At 55.1% G+C, this 18,395-nt stretch overlaps 2 protein-coding genes across 3 annotated transcripts; one reads left to right on the top strand and one right to left on the bottom strand.

Annotated features, from left to right (window-relative positions):
- Positions 1 to 4: 4 nt before the first annotated feature.
- Chtf18 (chromosome transmission fidelity factor 18) lies at positions 5 to 8,178 on the bottom strand. Its single transcript, XM_005349093.3, has 22 exons — positions 8,026 to 8,178; positions 7,708 to 7,887; positions 7,466 to 7,613; positions 7,169 to 7,337; positions 6,683 to 6,775; positions 6,541 to 6,593; positions 6,298 to 6,436; positions 5,448 to 5,657; positions 4,888 to 4,985; positions 4,480 to 4,603; positions 4,238 to 4,386; positions 4,043 to 4,136; positions 3,646 to 3,744; positions 3,447 to 3,577; positions 2,922 to 3,069; positions 1,910 to 2,134; positions 1,678 to 1,827; positions 1,454 to 1,584; positions 726 to 870; positions 532 to 645; positions 253 to 310; positions 5 to 173 (listed from the first exon to the last, which is right to left on the bottom strand). The coding sequence occupies exons 1-22, from the start codon at positions 8,114 to 8,116 to the stop codon at positions 37 to 39; spliced, it is 2,886 nt and encodes a 961-aa protein (XP_005349150.1). The 5' UTR covers positions 8,117 to 8,178; the 3' UTR covers positions 5 to 36.
- A 348-nt stretch (positions 8,179 to 8,526) lies between these two features.
- Rpusd1 (RNA pseudouridine synthase domain containing 1) lies at positions 8,527 to 12,184 on the top strand. Of its 2 annotated transcripts, none has more exons than XM_005349090.2 (6): positions 8,527 to 8,615; positions 8,990 to 9,178; positions 9,309 to 9,432; positions 9,567 to 9,669; positions 9,808 to 9,909; positions 11,126 to 12,184. In XM_005349090.2, exons 2-6 carry the CDS (start codon positions 8,997 to 8,999, stop codon positions 11,533 to 11,535), a joined length of 921 nt encoding a protein of 306 aa, XP_005349147.1. In that variant the 5' UTR covers positions 8,527 to 8,615; positions 8,990 to 8,996; the 3' UTR covers positions 11,536 to 12,184. The 2 variants fall into 2 exon arrangements, with proteins under 2 accessions (XP_005349147.1, XP_013202561.1); XM_013347107.2 differs by having other exon boundaries at positions 8,968 to 9,178.
- Positions 12,185 to 18,395: the final 6,211 nt, after the last annotated feature.

Here is an 18,395-nt window from a genome sequence, read left to right as displayed (position 1 = left end):
GGAGTCAGTGCGACCTGATGTCCTGGGCAGTAGGGGCTACAGGAGGTCCCTGATGTACAGGCTGCGCCGCACAGCATTGGAGACACCCTCGTTGAACCGGAACCACACCTCACTCCTGCCCACTGCCACACCCATGCGCCGCTCGTCTGTGTCCTTCTCTGGGGCCTCAGCCTCTGCAGGGACCAAAGGGTTGCACCTCAGCAGACCCCAGCCAGTGTCTCCACTCCCTTTCCTTCTGTGACCCATACACACCTCTGCTTGGGACTGCCACTCTCCTGATGACCACACGTCCAAAGAAGTCCCTCTCGGGCTAGTAGAGAAGAGAGGTCACCAGATTGGTAGGTGGGCAATTGGGCACACCCAGGCCTCTCCCATCGGAGAGGAGACTTCCATGCCTTAGAGCAAGGCTTGCAACTAGGAGTTCCTTTCCTAACCCACCGACCACTTTCTGGGAGCAACAGGTAGGTCCTTGGGACCTGGAGCAAGCCCCACCCTCCATTCATCATTCTGGCCCAGCCCTACTCCCCACACCTGCTCCTGCATGACAGCTTTCTTCATGATGTGTTCCAGCCGCTGCTCGTGGTTACGTGGGGCAGGCTGCTTTATCCCTTTATTCCCACTGTCCATCTGCAGACCCTGGTCCACCTGAAGGTGACGAGAGCTGGCTGGTCAAGGCCAAACCACTGATAATACCTGCGCTGTCCAGCACCAGGAGGCGAGCTTACCTGGGGGCCACCTCTAGCACAGGCCAAAGCCTCTGCCCTCCGCATCTTCTCCATTTCAATCTCCCTGGCAATAAGCTGCTTAGCCTGGTAGGTGAGGGGCTTGCGGGCAGGCAGTTCAGGGAAGCGGCAGACCTCCTCCACATTCCTGACCAGGTGGGTGAGACGAGATACGGGGTACCAGTCAGCAGTGCCAGGGTCCGCCTATTACACCATCCCCGCAAACCAAGTTCAAGAGCTCGGGTGCAGGGTGAGAGTCTGACACTACTACATCCTAACCCCTGGCAGCTGGGCACTGACTACTTTATGCCTCAGTCCCCCCAGCTACAAGTGGGGTGACACAGAACATGCCCAGTGCTGCAGGGAGGAAGTAAGGAAGGCAGGGACACTGGGGGCTTCACTGGAACTGCAGGGTGCCCGGGTGGCTGCTGCTGTGCCTCACGTCACTGTGCCCCCTGGAGCCCTGGGGGGGCGGCAGACACAAGGATACAGAGGACTGTCCACCTTTGGGTAGACAGAGGTCACATGAACCCTACACCGAAATTTGGATCTCAGAACTGTGTCCATGGGAATGACTTGGGGCGGGGCACAGTGCCAGCCACATCTGTGCCAAACCTCAAATGCAACCAACAACCACTTAGACACCTCACCAAGACCACACTGGCTTTGGCATCCACGTTGCAGGTCCCCACGGGTTGTGTTCCCCCTGCCCTAGACACCGGGGCACTCACGGTTCCAGCCTGTAGATGTACTGCCCATCAGGTGTGCGCTCCTGGTGGTAGGTGAGACTGTAGGCGAGCATGGTACCCACAAGGCTGGCCAACTGCTGCTTCTCACGGGCACTGTATAGCTGTGTGCTCACCTAGGGTCAAGCAGGCAAGGATTGGGCAACTGAGCTATGCTAGGAGCCACATCAGCCACAGACTCCGTCCTTTCCTCCAAATCTGACACTCACGGGGCGCAGCTTGGGTGCAAGGACATCCAGGAGCAGGCAGAGGGTATCTAGAACCAGGGCCTGAGGTGTGGCCCTGCTACGGGTGACCGGTGCCATCCCTGACACCAGTGTCTGGATCTGGTTCTTTGTCTGGCTCATCCGGGTCTGGGCCTAGGACAGAAGTGAGCTGGGGCCAGGTGAGCAGAAACTCCCGGGGTCAGACCCGAATTGTAAACGCAGGTGACACACACACCTCCTGCTGGCTGCTGGGGAAAGTGATGCGTGGCACGTGGCTGGAGGCAAAGAGCACGTGGAAGGCCGCGGGCAGGAAGGGCAGGTAGTGCAGCAGCTGGAAGCTCTGGCCGTGGTGGGCAGCCTGCTCCAGCAGGTCATCGAAGGCCAGCCAGTCAAGGGCACAGCACACAGTGCCTAGGCTGGAGTCCCGAAGCCGAAGGCGTAGAAAGTTGTCAAACAGGCCCTAAGAGGAGTGAGAGGCCATGAGCCTCTGCAGGAGCGGCTAGGCCCAGACCCTCTGGCCCCTCATCTCCCACAGCACGAGCATCAGCCTCAGGATCTTCTCTCTAGCTCCTGCTCTGTGAAGTCCAAGGTGTGGGATTAGCCACCTATCCAGGGAAGGATCTACTTGTCTAAAGAAGACCCTGAGGCAAGGGGAGACAGCCCACCCACTAGGTCCAGTCCACAGCCCCTCCCTGACACGGCAGAAAGCTACATCCTCGGAATTGAGGGCTCAGCAGCTCCAGCTGGGCCCCTGCAAGTCCAGTTCCCACTGGCCACATCACACTGCAGATTTCCAGACTGTCGGTGGATTCCCAACCACTAATCCAAAGCTGCTTAGAGGTGAAAGCAGCTTAAACCAAGCTTCTGGGGAGTGATGGAGGCTATGTCATCTGCTCAAGTCCAAACCGCTCCCTACCTGCTTTTCACCCCATGTGCACCCTCCACCTAGAATTTAGTCTCTATACCCCAGACCCCAATATGTACCTTGCAGAGATCTCTAAATGGTTCCCAGTCACTGGTCCAAAACTCATCCTTGGATGCCTAAGCTCTCTGCCTTCTGTCACCTCCAAATGCATTCCTTCAGTTCCCCTCCTGGGTCTGAGAGTGCTTCCTTGTGACCCCTGTCCTTGATCTTACCAATTCCTTGGATGCCTGCCGCTCATCCACCCACAACCCTTACTTTGGAACAGACCCAGGGCATCCTCTGGGTACCAGAGGATCGTAAGAGCTGGGGTGAGCATCGGTACCTGGACAACCTTCTCATGCTCGCCTGCGGAGGTGGTCACACGGAGGATATGGTAGAAACGCTGGGAGGCCAGGGTCAGGGAGCCCTTGTCCCCATCACCGAGCAGGAGAGCTTGGGTGGGAAGGATCAGGTCCTTGCCCATGAGTCGCCTGCAAGTAGAGGGTGCTAAGGCTGGGACCAAGCCCAGCTGAAAGCAAAGATGTCACCAGCCATCCTTGCCACATCCTGTATGTTCAGAGTGAAGCCTTGGCTGGCCTGCCATACAGCACTCTGAAGGAACAAGAATCTCTAAACAGAGCCATCTAGGAGCAAAAGACTGCTCTGACTGACTAAAGGAAGGTCAAGGAAAGTCACCCCTGGGCCACAGACTTAGGAGGCAACTCCCCTTGGGCCCCCAACCCAAAGGACACAATTGAGAGCAAACAGCTGTCCCTGGGGGCCCTGGAAGCACCAGGTGGTATTTTGGCTCTAGACAGCAAGAGCATCCAGGACAAGGCTGGCCCACTCATACCTCTTAGACTCCTACCTTTGAGCCCTGGGCAACTGGAAGACCTCTTGCCACACAGAGAAAAGCCCTTTGCGCTGGTCCTTCAGGCCGATGTGGGTGGTCTGGATGTCCCTCACGCTCAGCTCCCGTTGGCCCCTCCCATACAGAAACTGGACAAAGAGTGGAGTAAGCAGCAGCCATCCCACACCACCCGGCCTCACCCAAGCCACATCCCCACCTGTAGGGTGTTGATACAGGCACGGATGTCATTGTCAGTCTTCTCGCAGAGGGCAGCTAGGGCGCCTGGGTCAGATCGCATGCCATGTTGCAGGGAGATCTAGAGGTGGGGGGAGCACTAGAGTGTCTACCACTGCTGAGAGGAGCCACGCCCAGCCTAGCACAGAGCCAAGCCTGTGGCCACAGCCTGGTTCCTTGGACACAGGAAAACAGTCCTGTGCTAGGGCAGCCAGGGAGTGCAGGGCAGTTCCTCGGGTAGGCCTGGATCACAACCTGACAGCCCAACGCCACAGCCAAGGTGAAAATAGAGTGCTCAGGGGGAAGGAACCACGGAAAGGGAGATCAGGAGAGAGCATGCATCTTGCGCTGGAAGCCGTCCTCCTCCCTGCCCTGCTGACCTCCTGGAGCCGCTGCACCAGCCTGGAGGGCAGAGTTGGCGGAACGTGGAGCAGGAAAGCCTGCTGTTTCAGCTGCCTCAAGGAAGGTACAAACCTGTATAGGACAGGACCTGAAGTCGCCACCCCAGGGACAGGCCCAGGGGCTAAGCCAGGGACCCTTGTGCCCAGGCAGGCCCAGTCCCACGCTGCACTCACTGGTCATTGCAGATACAGATGATGGGCCTCGTTAGAAGGCCCCCCTCGGCCCTGCGCCGCCGGCCCCCTGCAGGCACAGCTGGGCCTCCTTGCTCTGCCTCCTGGGGACCCTTGCGATTCAAGATACTCAAGAGAACATTGATGGCAGCCTTCAGGATGGCACAGAAGAGGTCAGTGAGTCAAAACCCCGGTGCACCCAGCCTGCCCTCCCACCCACCCACCTAAGTATCAGGGAGGCCTACCGTGGGGGCCCCGTCAATTTCATCAATAACCAGACAGTTGGGCCTCCCACCCGCACCCAGCACCGACTCCATTTGTGTAGCTGCTTCAATGCGGGTACGGAAGGCCTCAGGACTACGGTCATCACTGGAACAGCAAGGCCAAGACGAGAGTTACAGGGAGCAGCCAGCATCCCAGCAGGATGTTAGGAGGCTCCCGCTGGATGCAGCTACCACCAACTTCAATAAGCCCTGAAGAACATATACCAACCCCAGCCTACACTTCCAAGACCCTAGCTCTACCCACCAGTCAGGGTTTCCGAGCTGCAACAAAGGCTCAGCCTCACAGAACCCCACACATGGGTCTTCTCCGAGCTGCAACAAAGGCTCAGCCTCACAGAACCCCACACATGGGTCTTCTCCTCCACTCACCTCGCATTCATCTCAACCACGCAATACCCTGCATGCCGTGCGACCACATGCACCAGTGTGGTCTTCCCTAGGCCTGGAGGGCCACACAGCAGCGCCACCTACAGTCAAATTAAAGGATAGACTTTTGATCTCTGAGCCTCCCAGGAGCCCTGGCCAGTAGCCAGGGACTAGAAACAAGGCTGATCACTGCTCCCACACTCCAGCCAGCCATCAAAGAGCATGCCCAAGGTGCTCAGAGTCAGAGAAAACCCTGAGGAAGCTAGTTATGTGGGGACTTGACAGGAACGCCAGACCCACCCAGCGGGCCCAGGCCCCTGCCCCACTGTCCATCGTCCTGTTGGTGAGGCTGACTTTATCCCTTAGGAGAATGGATTCAATTTCAAATTCGCAATATCAACACTTGATGCCAATCCTGATGTTATCATATCCACAGATTCTAGAAGAGTTAAAGATGCCTCATGAACCCCCTCCTCCCAAAAAGACTACTGCAATAGCACTGACTACCCAGAGGGCCAAGCACCAAGCTCGGCTATGTTCACATAGGTCCAGGTAGGGCTCACCTTCTGCCGGGGCCTCCGGCTTGGGTCCAGCTCAGCTTCTAGCATCTCTTCCAGCACCTGCTCATGGCTTTTCCACTTGCTGGGGGCTGCGGCCTCCTTCCCAGGCCGGGTTGGCTCTATACTGGGCCTGGCCTTCCGGGAAGGTCTCTCATGGCCGAACACCACAAGGTCCCATAGCTTCAGCCACTTGAGGAGGCAGCGGTTGGTGAACTGTTAGGAAGGAAGTCTAAGGGTAGGCCCCAGCCAAGTCTACATTTTCAACACAGACAGGGACACTGAGGCTCAGAGGCAAGGCCCAGGCTCACTAAGGCCTCCATCTCTTAGACCTGGCCACCTCTGGGACCTCATGCTCACCACAGGACAAGCTGGCAGCAATTGCTGAGGGTAAGCAAAAGGACAGGTTAGGACAGTTCTCACCCTGTGGGTCATGACCCCTTTGGGGGGGGGGGTCAAACAACCCTTCCATAGGAGTTGCCCCAAACCATTGGAAAACACGGATGTTTACATTATGATCCATAAAATAGCAAAGTTACAGTTATGAGGTAGCGGCAAAAATAATTTTATGGTTGGGGGTCACACAACATGAGGAAGTGTATTAAAGGGTCACAGTGTTAGGAAGGTTGACAGCCATAGGGCTAGGACACCTTGACCTCTCACAAAGCCCACAGCAGGTCACAGTCAACTGGCAGTAAACCAGGTATGTGTTGACTTGGTTTCCCCACTTACTACTCAGGGTCCCCACATCATCCTTAGCACCCAGTGGTCCAGCAACACAATATCACCTGGATCCGGCCCTTCCTTCATGCTGAGAAGGCAGGCTAGTCACACTTAGGTAAGAAGAAAAGCTCACATCATCGCTGAGCAGCTCCGTGTAGTGCTGGGGTGCAAACTCATCCACCCAGAGGCAATGTTGAGTCGTGTCCTGGCAGGGGGCTGGCTCCTCCTCAGAGGTCCCCTCAAGTACAGCCTCCTCCCTTTCAGACCTGAGGCTGGAGAGAATCAAGTCCCAATTCACTACACAGGGGTCACCATGTCCACCATATGTGCCAGAAGAATAAACAGGGGTCCCTCGAGTGGGGAGCACGCAAGTCACCTATGTAGAGTGTCTGAGATCCGCTGGGCCTCCTCAAGCAGTTGCTGCCGTCGCTGTACAAACAGGACAGGCTGGGGTCAGGACAAGTCCAGCCAGCACCCGGACTCAGCTCACACCCCTCCCCACACTCTGCTGAACTCACCTTGCTGTCTACTTGCTCCTTCAGGGAAGCAAAGGGGACACCCAGTAGGTCCAGCTGGCCACGGCCTCGCCACTGGACATCCAGAAGAGGGTCCTGGGCGATACAAATCTGTCGTCATCTGTCACCCTCCCAGGTCATGGTGGCACCCATAATGTCCCTCCCCAGAAAGGTTGGCAGAGAAAAAAAATGCAAAACCATGCCTCATCAGAGAGGTGATGCCTCACTCAGAGGGGACAGATCCAAAGGAGGTCAGCTGTAGGGTCGGGGGAGGGGAAAAGAAGAACAGAAAGCTAACAGCTGGGGTACAAGGTGGCACTCTAACGCTACATACCCCCAAATTAGCACTGCTGTTCCTAACATTGGACTACCTGGTTGTGCCTATTTCTAACAATTCAGACAGGTGAAATTGGCATCGGGACCTGCTGAAAGCCCATTGGCAACGTAAAGGAATCAATGCCATGGCTAGCCCATGCTGTGGTCACCCACCTGCACTCCAGTGCCTGTGAGGTCAGCCCGAAGCACCAAAAAGGCCCGCTCTCCACCTGTGGACGTCACGTTGATGTAATCCTCTAAGACAGGGGGACGTCTCAGGACAGGGTTGCGGGGACTTGGCAAAGCCTGCACGGAGCATGTGTCAGCACTCGCCTCTGAGGGCCTAGGAGAGACAAGCATCTCTAGTCACCCTCAATGGGGTGCCAGGACCACAGTCACCCCTCTGCCCTCCCATAGGCTTCCACTTCCAGAGCGGAAGTGGTAGAAATTACATGCCCTCAAACAACACACCCAGCATCCAACATCTCAGGGAAGACCTCAGGACTCGGTGGGGGGGTAATGTCCCCTGGAGGGGAATCAGGGTACAGTAGCTCTTCCATGTCTGGCTCAAAGTTCAGCCTCTTCACCACCTCTAGCCTGGGCCGTTTGCTCATGGGGCCTGCAGAGACAGAGGCAGGAAAAGGAGGCAGAGAAGAGAAAGCGCGTCCTCAGCATCCCCCAACTCCGAGTGCCCTGTACCCAACTGGACATACTGGAGGGCCCAGGCTGGTCCCTACGAACATTCTTTCTCGTATTGTGGCAGTCAGTTCCAGGAGCCCTTACAGGGCAGGGACGCGGAGCAGTGTCCCCACCAGCGATGGCCTCTTCAAACGTCAACGGGCGGCGGCTCGCTGGAGTCTGGAGGTTCCCAGGGGGCGCCAGGTCCTGTGTCCCTGTTGAGACAGAGGTTCAAAGCAGCCGCATACTGCAAGAAGTGAACTCCCAGCCACTGCCTATCCCATCCACGCAGCTCTCCACGACTGCAGCAGGATGCAGTCGCGACCTGACCGAGACCCAAGACCCGCACCCACCTTCCAGCTCCGCCAGCACTTCGAGCTCGGCCGCGAACTGGTTGTGGAAGTCATCCTCCACACCGTACAGATGTTCCTCGTAGTCTTCCATGGCCTCAACTCACACAGCTATCTCGTCCTCAGAACTTCCCGCGCCACTGCCACTGCGCGCCACTCCCCGCGAACCTCCAGTACCCACCAATCAACAGCTGGCGTTCCCAGAGGTGCCCACCATTGGCCAACGGGGCAGGGCGGGTCTTCGCACGCAAAGGGCGGGAGGAGAGAAATAAGAAGTTCAGTGATTGAAGCGGAGGGCCAAGAATGTTTTTTATTGGTCTGTTCAGCCATCGTCCGTGCGGGAGGCGGGGAAATAGGTGGAGCTAAGAAGGTGCGTGCGCAGACCGTCCGGGCGGGGCCTCTCCATCCTTCAGTGGGCGGAGTTCCGTGCCAGGAATACCATTGGCCAGCATGGCCATCCATTAGTAGGTGGGGTGGGCGGGGTGAGGGCGGGGCTGCGCCTCAGCCAGGCCAAGACCTGGTTCCTATTGTAGAGAAGCCGGGTTGGATGCAGGGCTGAGAAGTGGTGTTCTGTCCCTGGATCCCTTTTTCAGGTAAGTTTTAAAGGGTCCGCCTGTGGTCACAGGCTGGTGGGAGGCAAGTTAGGGACCGCCTGCAGTCCTGGGTGGTCCAGGGCCAATCAGGACGCAGCAGCCCCTGTCCCCTTCTTTGCCTACTCAGGGAAAGTTCATAACCTAGTGTGTAGGGGTGAACTGGGCAATCAGGCTGTCAATTCAGATTTGGGTCAGGGAGAGCTCCCTCACCCTGAGTCCAGGACAAGTCAGAATCGCCTGACCTTGTCCAGACTCCGATTCCCGAGGTGACACCCCTGACATGGAAGGTTTAAAGGGTTCCAGTAAGTGTGCACAGTTCTTGAGGTCCAGGTCAGGCACCCTCCTACCCCAGGTTCACTCCCGCCTGCGTGCAGCCCCACCATGGAGCCTGGCAGCATAGAAAATCTGTCCATCGCGTACCAGAGCAGCGACTTCCTGGTGGTGAACAAGCACTGGGATCTGCGCATTGATAGCAAGACCTGGCGGGAGACCCTGACCCTACAGAAGCAGCTGCGGCACCACTTCCCAGAGCTGGCTGACCCTGACACCTGCTATGGGTTCAGGTACACAGCCAACACAGAGAACCCCACTGCAGCATCCTTCCAGAGGTTTCTGGGACACTGGACACTGCCACAAAAGTGCTAGCCAGAACACGCAGGGTCCAGCCACTGCTGCCCTTCTGCCCCTTCCCAGGTTCTGCCACCAGCTGGACTTCTCCACCAGTGGGGCGCTTTGCGTGGCCCTAAATAAAGCAGCTGCAGGCAGCGCTTATAAATGCTTCAAGGAGCGGCGAGTCACCAAAGCCTACCTGGCACTGGTAAGTCCTAGCTAGTTCTTAGGATGCAGTATGGGGACCCAAGGCTCCTAGCCTACACCAGCAGCTCCCTCTAACCCAAGCTCCACATCAGCCCTGTGGCACTGTGAGCTGTATGTGATGTCCTTGCTCGGCAGGTCCGGGGCCATATCCAGGAAAGCCAGGTGACAATCAGCTATGCCATTGGCAGGAACAGTACGGAGGGGCGGACTCACACCATGTGCATCGAGGGCACACACGGTACAGTGATTGGGATGGGGCACGGGCATGTCTCCAGCCTGAACCCTGCGTGGATGGCAAGAGCCGGACAGGTGTGGTTAGAGTTGACTCAAGCCTGGGGCCGGCCCAGCTGACTGCCATGTTTGCCTTTGCATCCAGGTTGCGAAAACCCTAAGCCAAGTCTCACAGAGCTGTTAGTCCTGGAACATGGACTGTATGCTGGTGACCCTGTGTCCAAAGTGCTGCTGAAGCCACTCACAGGTGTGTCCAGGTCGAGGAGGGAAGGCAGGAATATGGTCATACAAGAAATGATCTTGAGGTGTAGCCATTGTGGCCTGCCCGGGTCTATACCAGGTGTTTGGGCAGAGCCAATAGCAAGATCCTTGCTGGCGCCTACACGTACCCTGACGGTTTAACCGAGCTCACTAGCTAGACCAAGTGTCTCTATGACTGTGCCCCCACCAATGGCCCCCCAGCCCAATATCTTGTCCTGAGTCCCAACATCTAATTGGTAGCAAGGGATGTGATGGATCCTGTACTGAGAGCTGTCCCACCCTGCCCTACCCTTCTTGGTGACACAGATCTATAGGCTACTCACGAGATTCTTTATTTCCTTTTTTTTGGAACAGGGTGTCTCTGTGTCGTCTTGAACTCACAAAAATCCACCAGCTTCTGCTTCCCGAGTGCTGGGATTAAAGGCATGTGCCACCACTGCCTGTTAGGACATTCTTTCTTTAAAAAAGAAGATGGGAGCCAGGCGCACGTCTTTTATCCCAGCGCTCTGGAGGCAGAGGAAAGTGGATCTCTGTGAGTTCAAGGTCTACAAGAGCTAGTTCCAGGACAGGCTCCAAAGCTACAGAGAAACCATGTCTCGGGGGGGGGGGGGAAAGATGGGGTAAACAAGGTGTGGTATATGCACGTAATTCTAGCACTCTGTAGGTAGAGGCAGAAAGACCAGAAGTTCATGGCCATCCTTGGCTAGAGTTCAAGACCAGCCTGGGCTACACGAGACTTGGTCTCAAGAAAAAAAAAAGGGGGGGCCAGGGAGATGGCTCAGCGGGTAAAGGTACCTGCCCCACCAAGCCTGAAAACCTGAGTTTGGTCCCCAGGCCAACATGGTGGAAGGAGAGAAGAGGCTCTTAGAAGTTGTCTTCTTCATTTGTACACTGTAGCATACAACCACATGCAGGCACACAAACACACACACACACAGTTAAAATGCACTTTAAAAAAATTTAGGCAGAAAAAAAAAATTTAGGCAGAAAAAGAGTTGGGGTACAGTTTAGCTGTAGAATGTTTGCCTAGCAGGAACCAGGCTCTGGATTCAAACCCCAGCACTGCAGAGCAAAAACGCAAGGGGCTGCCACACTACTCTAAAACCACCCCAGAGAACTTGCTGGATACTGTTGAGAGAGGGGTAGGGATACGACAAAGAATGGTTCATCCCAGCCTGACCTCCCGTCCCCTGACCCCTCAGGCCGGACTCACCAGCTACGCGTACACTGCAGTGCCCTTGGCCACCCTATCGTGGGTGACCTAACTTACGGACAGGCTGAGGACCAGGAGGACCAACCTTTCCGCATGATGCTGCACGCCTTTTACCTGCGCATCCCCACTCAGGCTGAGCGCGTGGAGGCCTGTACACCTGACCCCTTCGTGCCCGCCCTTGATGCCTGCTGGAGTCCTCATACCTGCGTTCAGCCCCTTGAACAGCTCATACAAGCTCTACAGACTGACCCTGACCCCAACCCTATGGATGGAGTGCAGAGGCCCTGCAGCCCCTCCACTCCGCTGCCCAGGCCAGGTCGGCCCCCTCCTGAAACGGAGGCACAGCGAGCATCGTGCCTGCAGTGGCTGTCAGAGTGGACCCTAGAGCCAGACGACTGAAGGTCTCTGGGCATTGGGGGTTGAGAGCTGCTAGACTCCGCTGCTAGGAGGCCGTGATTGCTAGAGGACAGGGCGCTCGGTCTGTGGGACAGATGTCCAGTAGGCAAGTCTTTCTCTCAGCATTCTTCCAGGGAATTTCCCCCTGGAACAGCTTCCTGCCTCCTAAGCTTTACTCCAGGCTTGCCCAAGCCCTTAGCCCCGAGGGGCAAAGCCAGGATCCTCCTGGGCCCCACCCCTCCAGGATGGTGCCTGAGGCATTAGCCCAGCTGGAGTCGGTCACGTGCAGCCCCTAACTTGCCTCCTGCTGCCTGCCACTGTCACGTGCCTTTGCTGATCTCTGCCAGGGCCTCATCTCCTCTGCCTGCATCCAGCGTTTGGCCCCAGTGCATGGGAGTGTGTTGGGCATCTACAGAGGCGTCCTCCACGCATGCCCATCTCGCCAAGCCTGTCGTGGATGCTGCTTCTGACTGGAGCTTCTGCCGTGTCACCACCCGCCTGGCTTCTCCACAGCCATAGTGTGTCAGTGTTGGCCTTTGGGTCCTTTCCTGGGAGCCTTCGGGGCCTCACCCATCCACCACAACATGGCCGCAGCACCACTCGCTACAGCTAGGGTTTAGATTAAGAATAAATGTTCAGTGATCAACCCTGAGAGTGACCACGAGTGTATCTGAAATGGGGTACCCTTTACCGTTGCTGAATCTGGCCAACCTCTATCCCATGACCACTTAGCAGGACCCACTGTAGACCTTAAGGGCATGGATGCTGCCATTCCTCACCCCATAGGCAATGAGAAGCTTGTGGCTTGGGGGTTCTTAGTACCAGAAGTTGGGTCATACACCCAGTCCTCAGAAGGCCCTTCCCAGTTAAAAGCATTATTATAGATGACAACTTTCTTTTTTTTTTTTTTGGTTTTTCGAGACAGGGTTTCTCTGTAGCTTTGGAGCCTGTCCTGGAACTCCCTTGGTAGACCAGGCTGGCCTCGAACTCACAGAGATCCGCCTGCCTCTGCCTCCCAAGTGCTGGGATTACAGGCGTGCGCCACCACCGCCCGGCGATAGATGACAACTTTCAACCAGGGTCTGTAGAAGAGCCACTGTTCATGTTGGGCTATAGCCTAAGTGTCCAGAGTCCCAGTGCTCATGGGAGGGATGTCACAAAGCCAGCATCCCCTCTGAGGTCACCTGGCTCCTGCTCAGCCCTTCCCCATTACAGTGTGTCTCCTGGACTGCCCCTGCAGTCTGGGTGGACTACAGCTGCCATGATGGGCCAGACCAGAAGCCACTGGAGCCAGTTGCTTTCTGCTTCCTGTGCCTCAGTTTCCCAGTCTGCAAAAGGGGAGCTTGGAGTCGAATGGGAAAGCTATACCCACCCCCACTGAGCCCTCAATGGCCACTCATGTGTTTCTTTGTCTCTCCGGGGAAATATCGGTCTTTTCCTGTTTCCTCAGCCTCAGGATGCCCCTCGCTCAGCAAGGCCTAGTCATAGTGGTGGGCTGGAGGGATGTCTCTGCAGACTCAGGCATTGGAAGTTCATTTCCCCATGGCAGACAACTCCAAAGTCCCTGCTCTCAGTTCAACAGCTGTCATGCCTGTTATCACCACACGGGGGCACTGCTGAGTGCTGTCACCAGTGTGTCTGCACTTGGACCCGAAGGCATGGCTTGTGATCTGTAGGGAAAGGGGCTGAGCCAACTTCAAACCTTTGTAGTTCTCGGGGTCCTTCCCTGCCAGACTTCAGGCAGGAAGTATCAAGACTTCCCAAAAGGCTTCCCTCAAGAAGTTCAGCGCTGACAGGCACACGCCAGAGATCTCAGCGCAGTCTTCAGACAGGAAAGAGTCATTGCCTCTGAGAGTCCAGGCCAGCAGCTTCCATAAGCCACCAAAGGCAAGTTTTCCCATTTTGAAGAGGAAATAAGGCTGGGGATGCAGTTCAGCTTAGCATTCATGGACCCTGGGCTCCAATCCCAGCCGTACATTCAAGCAAGCAAACAAACCAAAAAACCTTCACGCTGTGGTGCATGGTGCACACCTGCAATCCCAGCACTCCGGAGTTAGAAGCAAAAGATCCCAAGTTCAAGGACATCCTTGGCCACGTAACAAGTTGGAGGCAAGCCCTAACCAAGAGACCCTGTTTTGGTTTTTTTTGTTTTTGTTTTTTGTTGGGTTTTTTTTGTTGTTGTTGTTTTTGTTTTTGTTTTTCGAGACAGGGTTTCTCTGTGGCTTTGGAGCCTGTCCTGGAACTAGCTCTGTAGACCAGGCTGGTCTCGAACTCACAGAGATCCGCCTGCCTCTGCCTCCCAAGTGCTGGGATTAAAGGCGTGCGCCACCACCGCCCGGCTGTTTTTTGTTTTTTTGAGAGACTGGAGAGATGGCTCAGTGGGTTACGTGTTGCAGAAATGTGAAGACCTGAGTTTTGGTCCCCAGAACCCACGTAAAGCCAGACATGGTGGCTCACAGTCCCAGATTCCTACAGTGACATGGGAGGTGGGGACAGGGGGCTCAGTTTATAGGCCAGCTTGCCGTGTACACAACAGTGGACTGTAAAGGACTGTCTCAAGCAAGGTGGAAGAGGCAAGGCAAGGACTAACCCTGACAAGGCTGTCTTCTGATCTGCACACACGTGTGCACACACACACACACATATACACATGCACTCACAAACATACAAACACACATGCAGTCACATACATTCACATACATATACACACACACCTGTTGGGGACTGTGGACCCCCCAGACCCTGAATTTCCTGTAAACAGCTTGTTTTCTAGGCTTGCAACTGCTCCACACAAAACAACTTGTTTTCCTGTGCTTGCAGCTGCTCTGAGCACGAGACAGGGGAGTGGTTTCTGGTGGTTTTGCAGCTGAGAGTTAGGGTGTGGCCGTTGGTCAGGTAGACCCTATATAAGATGCCCTGGAACACAATAAAGTGGGCATTCTTGATTCAAGTTGGCATTCTTGTTTCAGGGATGACCCCCCCCCGTGTGTGTGTGTGTGTGTGTGTGTGTGTGTGTGTGCGTGCGCGCGCGCACCGCGCACACGCACTTGCATATTTCAGTCTCCAGGCTTGCCTGGTGCAGGCTGTATGCTAAAGGCATAGTACCATAGTACATGTAGTACAGGCACTACAGGACCGTAGTACACATAGTAGTATGGACTGTACACACACCAACACACATGCACTCACATACGCACTTTCATACTGTCAGGGTCCAGTGCTAACCCAGACTCTAAATTATTTCTCTTGACCAGACCCAAACATAAACTCTCTCTAGACCGGCGTGGAGACACGGGAAAAAAGACACAACTCACATAGCTTTATTGGGAGGGAGATTCTCCATGATCCCTCATGAAGTCCTGAGTTCACATCCTGAAGAATTTCTCACGTTTATTCTCCAAACAGCCTTATCTATCAAAACATAAACTGGGGGATAGAATCATTAGCATTCTGTTTCCTAGGTAACCAGGTGAATGGCTTTTAGTCATGTCCACATCTACCTGTCTGCTCTGTATGCTAGTTGTCACATAGGCTTGAATCAGCATCTCTATCAGGCATCCTCCAAATTACAAAGAAAGGAGCAAAACAGCATCCTGACCCTTTGTTAGGGTAGAGACAGCCTGTCTGCAGGGCTACGTGACCATCTCAGGTGGGGCCTATGGCTTTAGAGCCTGGCTGCCATACCATATAGAAATATGGGCCTCCATCATACACACACACAAAACACGCACTTACACACACAAATACATACACACAGAGAAAGAGAGAGAGATTATAAAGAAGAAGCAGCTCCCTCATGGCAGGCATGGTCCTGCTTGAGCAGGAAGCAGAGCAGTGACCAACACCATGGGAGCACCCTCCAGGACACAGGAGCTGCAGATGGGCCACCAGACAGGGGCAAGGCTCCTCTGCAATCTCCATGACCCAGCCCACCTCTCAAAGGACAAACCTGCAGTGGCAGCAAAAGAATGCCACAGGCTCTACCAGACTTCATCTGAGTGCCAAGTGCTCTAGGCAGCCTCAGTACACCAGCCATGGGTTGCTATCATGGCAGGACACCAATGGCCAGCATGCAGGGTGGGTGAGGTCTCTGAACTCACAATGGCCTGGCACAAGGTAAAAAGTTGAGGCCATGGAGCAAGGAGTGAGATAGATGGGAAATTGGACAGACAGACAGACAGGCAGACAGACAGAACAAGTCAAAAGGAAAGCAGAGAAGAAACCCTGGTCAAGGCCCTGCTCCAGAAAACACTCTACAACTATGTCTGCCTAAAAAAATCCCAACCAACCCATGGTCTCCCAGGACCCGTTGGAGTTACCCACGTGATCTAGCCCCTGCTCCCATTCCAGGTGGGCTCTCCTCCAGCTGAGGTTCCAGAGTCCCAATGGGGCATCCACCTTTGCACATCTACCCTCATCCTGCGGGTATGGGGTGGGCAGAATTCAAAGGGCAGACAAGGTTCAGAGGATGGAGCGATTAGACAAGGCTTCCTGGAGGGGCCTCCTGATACAGGCCAGCCTGGCCAGAACTCCAGGCAGAGTCAAGCAAGGTGTGTGCAGGCCTTGCCTAGAGCACACGGGCAATTAGCACATTCTAGGTGCCCTATTCACTTAGCCCCTCTGGGTCCCCATCATCCCATCTGGAAAGGCAGGATTTGAACTCATCCAAGGCTGTGGGAGGGTTCAGGTAGCCATAAACAGGAGGAAGGTTAATCCCAGCACTTGGGAGGCAGAGGCAGGCGGATCTCTGTGAGTTTGAGACCAGCCTAGTCTACAAGAGCTAGTTCCAGGACAGGCTGGGATGGGCTATAACTCCATCCGCGATGATACTATTGTATGATTGTTTGTTGATCCTGGGCCTATGACTGCCCTAGAGGCCAAACCGACAGCCTCTGCCCAAGCTGGAATGAGGGAAGTCTCTCTCTTCCAGCCTACCTGGGCCCTGGAGGTACCTGACACCTCCTCCTGGCAGGTAGCTTCGTGTCCAGAGCATCCTTTTGAGTCAAAACAGGCATGTAATTCAATAGTAGAGTATTTGCCTCGCATGCTCAAGGCCACAGAGTCAATACCAGGAGAACAAATACAAACACAAAAACAACTCCTTATCCAAAACCTGTTCCCAGGTCAACACTAGAGTCAGAGTACCATTGGCAGTGTGTCCTTGACCTCAGGTTAAAGCTGAGTCTCAGGGTAGGCCTGTGCTCTATGCTTGGGACCCTTTCCCAAACCTGTCCCCAGGGCCTTGTCTCTCCAGAATGGGGACCTATTGTAGTGATATTTCATTTGTATTTTAATAAATAAATCTTGCCTGGAGATCAGAGAATAAAACAGCTGCTCTGGTCAGCCTTACAGACCAGGCAGTGGTGACACACACCTTTAATCCTAGTAGCCACACTAGTTTGCCATAGAAACTGGACAGTAGAGGTGCATGCCTTTAATCCCAGCACTAGAGGGAATATAAAAGGAGAGGAGACAGCTCTCAGTCTCATTCTGAGATTCCTGGAGGCAGGATCGCCATTTTGGACTGGGATAGAGGTAAGTAAGAGCCAGTGGCTGGTTATTTTGCTTTTCTGACCTTCAGGTTGAACCCCAATATCTGTCTCTGGGTTTTTATTAATCATGCTACAACCCCTAAGCCTCAGTGCCCCCTCACTACCACCAAAGGTAGCTGCTGGAGACCGTTGTGTCAGCTTCACTGGTCCAGATGGAAGCCCAGGAGCCCTGTGAGACCCATCCTGAACCAGCCATGCAACCTGAGCTCCAACCTATTGGAGATCCCGCCTGGCAGGTCTTCTGGGACTCCTGAGTGGCCGTGGTCTGCTGTTACCACAGCTGCCAGCCCCACATGGGACGGCAAAGCCGGCCTGCTGGTCACCTGGTATTTTGAGTGCAGACAGTGATTGTGTAGTTCCAGAACCACACTTCAGGGCCTCAAGGCCCTGGAGCCTTCCTACCCCCCATAACCTCTTCCAAAGTCAGAGCTTCAAGTTGGCCCATGGTCAGTGCCAGGAGCCAGGGATCAGCCTGGGACAGTTAGGACCTACACTTCAGCCCAGAGGCAGCTTTCCCAGCAAGTCAGCTGGGAAATCCTAGCAGACTGTCCTCATACCTGGCCACTTTCGAGACTTGCCTGGTGATGCTATCATCTTGGCCCTGGTGCTGGTGATTGTGTCCCTGAGGTTTCAGCGGGTGTTTTCAAGCCCTGACTAGATCCAGAGACTGGACTAGGTGTCCAATATATGCTTCTCTGCACGGTCACTCTGCCCACAGCCCACATGTCTGCATGGCACTGTGCGTTAGGACCCATAGAATGGCCATCACCCTGCCACCACACTTGTCTGTGTGTGCCTAAGTCCTGTGTGGGGAGAGCTTGCATATGGAAGCTCGGTGGATGCACAAAATATGCAAAATGAGATAACCTATGTGCACAGAGACACACATGACTTCAGGCTGCCCCCCTTCACACCCTGAGCAAGGCTGGGCCTCAAGGGGAGCGTGTATACTGGGTGCCTGCCAACCCTGAGCTCAGCCCAAGCTCAGCTTGAGTTTCTCCTGGGGCTGAAGAGCAGGTGCTTGCTATGCCTAAGGCCCGAGGGGTTGATACAAGCATCACCTGGCACAGTCTAGTCTCCTCCCCGTAGGCCTGCCTGGCAGGTATCACTGCCAGAGTGGATTGACTAGGCAGGGCAGTCCCGAGCTGTCTACTGAGCCAGGCTTGCAGATGAGCAGAAACCGTGGCAGCTCTACCCACATCAGCCCAGTATCCAGGGACTCAGCTGCAAGGATTGACAGAACTTGAGCCTGGTTCGCTGGCATCTGGAACACTGATCTACCCTATCCTGTGGCCGTGTGGTCAGGAGCAG

This window comes from Microtus ochrogaster, chromosome 7 (genome assembly GCF_000317375.1).
Source record: "Microtus ochrogaster isolate Prairie Vole_2 chromosome 7, MicOch1.0, whole genome shotgun sequence".
Classification (NCBI taxonomy): domain Eukaryota; kingdom Metazoa; phylum Chordata; class Mammalia; order Rodentia; family Cricetidae; genus Microtus; species Microtus ochrogaster.
The sequence above is the reverse complement of the archived record's forward strand: the minus strand, read 5'-3'. Positions and strand labels throughout refer to the sequence as shown.